The sequence below is a fragment of the Labrus bergylta genome, chromosome 9, assembly GCF_963930695.1.
Source record: "Labrus bergylta chromosome 9, fLabBer1.1, whole genome shotgun sequence".
In the NCBI taxonomy this organism is placed as follows: Eukaryota; Metazoa; Chordata; class Actinopteri; order Labriformes; family Labridae; genus Labrus; species Labrus bergylta.
In genome coordinates, this window is record NC_089203.1 from 31,604,645 (window position 1) to 31,608,818 (window position 4,174).

General features: G+C 48.6%; 1 protein-coding gene and 1 pseudogene across 1 annotated transcript; one reads left to right on the forward strand and one right to left on the reverse strand.

The window, feature by feature from the left end:
* Positions 1–59: 59 nt before the first annotated feature.
* On the forward strand, positions 60–1,503 carry cops6 (COP9 signalosome subunit 6; the record flags this gene model as incomplete). Its single annotated transcript, XM_065958777.1, is given in 2 exon segments — positions 60–159; positions 1,122–1,503. Coding segments are annotated over 2 exon segments (134 nt in total), but the record flags the coding sequence as incomplete, so codon positions are not given.
* A 405-nt stretch (positions 1,504–1,908) lies between these two features.
* LOC136179947 (uncharacterized) lies at positions 1,909–4,059 on the reverse strand (annotated as a pseudogene).
* Between the last annotated feature and the right edge of the window lie 115 nt (positions 4,060–4,174).

The window sequence follows — 4,174 nt, forward strand, 5'->3', positions numbered from 1 at the left end:
GGCGTCTTTCTGGCCTCCATCTTTTTCTGCTTTCACATGTTTTTCTCTTCACGCCGCAGGAGAGGTGCCATTTAACCACGAGATCCTTCGAGAAGCTAACGCCTTGTGTCACAGACTGCCGGTCCTCAGCACCATCAAATTCAAACGGACTTCTACGATGTAAGCGTTACGCACCCCGACAGAATATAAACACTGTGGGTGTGTTCCTGTTCTTCTTCCTCTCCGCTGAGGTCGCAGCAGGTCGTGTGTGAACGAGGTCGGCGGGGTTTAGGGGGCGATACTGTCGTCGTCGGGGGGGTAGAAGAGTCAGATCACCTCGTTGAAGGTCGGGGGAGCTCCGCCTCTCGTGCACGTCTCTATCACAGCTTCACAAACCTCCTGAAGTTTCTCAGTCTGAGCGTCATGTGATCACTCTGAGCGTCATGTGATCACTCTGAGCGTCATGTGATCACTCTGAGCGTCATGTGATCACTCAAACAGCTGAATGTTTCTCCTCCAGCCTCCTCGTATTTATTCTGCAGAAAGTCAGAGTGAGCTGATGTGAGACACAGCAGGATATAATCAGGAGAATTCACCTGGGGGAGGGGGAGGGGGGGAGGGGGACACAGTGGTGGACTTCATTATTTAACAGCTCTGTGAAGTATCCTCGATGTTGAAGAATGTTATCTCCTCACTCGCTCGTTTTCTTTACTTGACGATGAAGCAAGTCGATAATCTGACGTCTTCTGACAATGAGGAGCTCCTCGCTGCATCAGTTTCCAGCTGGAACTGATTAATAACCACTGCAGTGATTATCCAGTGGAAGGCTCTCTTACCTGTGAGCCTCGTTAAATTCAACAATGCAGCAGCCAGTATGTCCTCCTTCTAACTTTACATTCTGCTCCTGAATGCTCTGGATTTGTTTGGACCAGAGAAGGTAGGCGCTTTTAAGACACGCCCCCACACGGCGGTTTTGGACGCCCCTCGGTTTGTCAGATATGAGAGCAGTTATCAGGTCAAACCAACAGGTGTTCGGGACCGCTGATCTAAGGACTCAAATCTGTGAAAAAATAAAGACGAGTCGTTTAGAGTTTGAATCAGTTCACGGTTTCCATGACGATGTCCTCTTTCTCTCCCTGCAGCAATGTAACGACGTGGGCCTCATGGCGTACTTAGGCACCATCACCAAGACCTGCAACAGTATGAACCAGTTCATCAACAAGTTCAACGTCCTGTACGACCGACAGGGCATCGGCCGCAGGATGAGAGGACTCTTCTTCTGAGACGAAGCGAGCACTGCAGTTTGTTTGTTTTCTCTGTTTGTGTTTGTTTGTGTTTTGATCATCAGCAGAAACAAACACTTAAAGCAACAGTAGCTTTTCAAAGCAGTTTACCATTTTCAACCACGAGGTCAGAGGTCAACACATCGATCAGTTAGAGCGGCTCACAGACTCCTCCTCCTCCTCCACTGTACATGTTTCATTGTTTTCTTCTGTTTCTGTATGTAATAAATGATCTGCTGAGGTTTTTTTTTCATTGGACTTTGACTCTTAATGAGCTGCTCTCGATACGACCTGCTCGACGTTACGCGCTCAAAGTGAAGCTAACGTAGCTGCAGCTTTATTGTTGGAGTGTTAGCTCTGCGTTTGAAGTGGGTCTCCTGCTGTTTGATTGGGCCTGCAGGTATGAACGCCTAACGTCTAACAGTAGTCAGCATTTTTGTTTATTAAATGAACAGCGGAACTCGAGATAATGACCTCCAGCCTCTACCCGCTCTGCCATGTGGTCAAAGCAAACGAGACCTTCAGGGACATTTATTATTTCTATAAAGTTTAAGATTTATTATTTCTATAAAGTTTAAGATTTATTATTTCTATAAAGTTTTTCTTTAAGGTCTGAAACATGAGACATTTTACTGACAGCACGATGTTTTGTGTTTTTAGGATTCTTTATTCTTTATGAACACAGAGATCAAAAATATGTTTTTTTTTTATAAACAAGTGCTGCAACTGTTCAAAGGTCGACTCGGAGGACGTTGAATAAACGTCGTGATGTTTCATTGGCCGTCCTCTGCCGGCTCGTCAGCTGACGCAGCGGGCTGCGGGTACTGGAAGCGAGCCGGGTCGTACAGATCGTCTCTGGGGTCGTAGGGCATCGGGTGGTAGTACGGGTAAGGGTACAGCGCCACTTTCTTTGGGACGAGAGCGGGCGGCGCCGCCTCCTCCGCAGGCTCCTCTTTCTTTTCTGCCTTCATGGGAGGCGGAGGCGGTGGGGGGGGAACCACAACCTTCCCCTTCATGGGCCTGGGGGGGTGGTCGATCAGGCAGTCAGGGTCCCAGTAGGGGTCGCAGTCATACTCCATGCCCTTGAAGGTGCGGATGGGTGCCGGGGGGGGCTTCTTGACAAGGACAGGAGGAGGGGGGGCGGACTTCATTGGAGGAGGTGGGGCGGACTTCATTGGAGGAGGTGGGGCGGACTTTATTGGAGGAGGGGGGGGCACTGCGACCGGCTCTGGTGCAGCTTTGTGCGGCGTGCAGTGGGGGTGGTGGCGGGGGTCACAGAGCACGGGCACAGAGCCGGTGGGCATGTAGACGATGTGCGGCCTGCAGAGGGGGTCCTTCTTGTTGCACAGGTAGAGCACGTCAGCCTGAGAGATGATTGGAGGGGGAGGGGGGGGCTCAGTGGGCTTTGGGACCCCTTTCATGGGAGGGGGAGGGGGGCCACTTTGCACTTCTTGTCCGTGGCGGGGTCACACATGATCACTGGAAGCCCCAGCTTGTTCTGGAAGGAGGAGGCGTCAGGGCCGTAGGTGTGCTCCAGGTACCTCATCTGCTGGTAAAGCATCCGCAGCTTGTCGATCTCGTACAGCTGAAAAAAAACAGATAAACAAACATTCATAAACACTTTAATATAATTATCATACTGCTGGATCTTTATGTCCTGATATTCAGCGCTTCATTCATCGAGGATTAAACTAACTTTAACTTTCATGAATAAACTCAACGTCTTGTTTCTTAAAACAAAACATTTAGCAGAGCCAGGAGAGTGAGTTCTGTCCTCCCCCCTAAGGGAGGTTTCCTACTGTCACTGCAAAATAAGAGCCACAGCTTTGGTTTAAAGTTTGTCAGCCCCCAGGGGGGCCCTTACTGGTCTGGGGCCTCCTTACTGGTCTGGGGCCCTGATCAGCTGCCTGATTATTAAAGTCAAACGCTCTCTCTGAGGTCGACTGGAGAACATGTTTCCCTCTGAATGATTCACTTATCATCACGTTAGACGCTGAGTCGTAAAGTGTCTCACCCCCTCCGTGTGTCCGATGCTGCTGTAGTAGCGGTAATAAGCCTGGAAGTCCGGGTTTCCTCTGTACCACCTCGGGTCCACGTTACGCTTCGGTCTGGAGTGAGTCAGGAAGCCGTTCGCTTTCTCTGAGTCGATACTGAGATCACCGACAGGAACCATCTCTGAGACGAGAGATCAAACCGAGTCAACTTCAAAACAAGATAATAATAAAAAAGTGAAGTTAAAGAGGAGCTCTGACTTCTAAACAAGATAATAATCTTTTTTTAAAGTTGAAGAGGAGCTATGACCTTCCTGCTGGAGGACGTTTAACAAAGATTTGGCCTCCAGCCGGCCTGAAGGAGACAACACATGAATAATGACACAAAGGGTTAAACAGGAAATGGTCAATGATGATGATTCTGTCATATCTTGATTTGTTTGATGAGAACTGACCTGGGAGGAACATCAGGGTGCACATCGCTCCCAGCAAACATAATGAAGAAATCATCGTGAACCTCTGTGTCCAGAAATAAAAGATTTAAAGAATAAAGAACAGAAAGAAAATAAAAGATTTAAAGAATGAAGAACACAAATAAAAGCGATATGATCTGTTCCTGAGACACATCTGAGCTCGCTCTGGATCATCATGTTTCAGTTTTAGATTATTTAAAGTCTTTCCTCAGAGTCTAACTGCTCTGTAACCTGCAGCAGAGACTCAGTGAAACTATCGGAGCGTTGAGTCTCCTCGCCATCTGACCGTGTTGTACTCACCTTCCTCTGGAGGTCGTCTTCACTGCTCCAACAGGACTGAGCGGGTTAAATACACCTCTGAGTGTTAGACATAACCCCCCTGTCCAATAGGAGGACTCCAACCAAACCTGAGACCCCCCCCCCCCCCTCTCTTTTCATACAGTTTAAT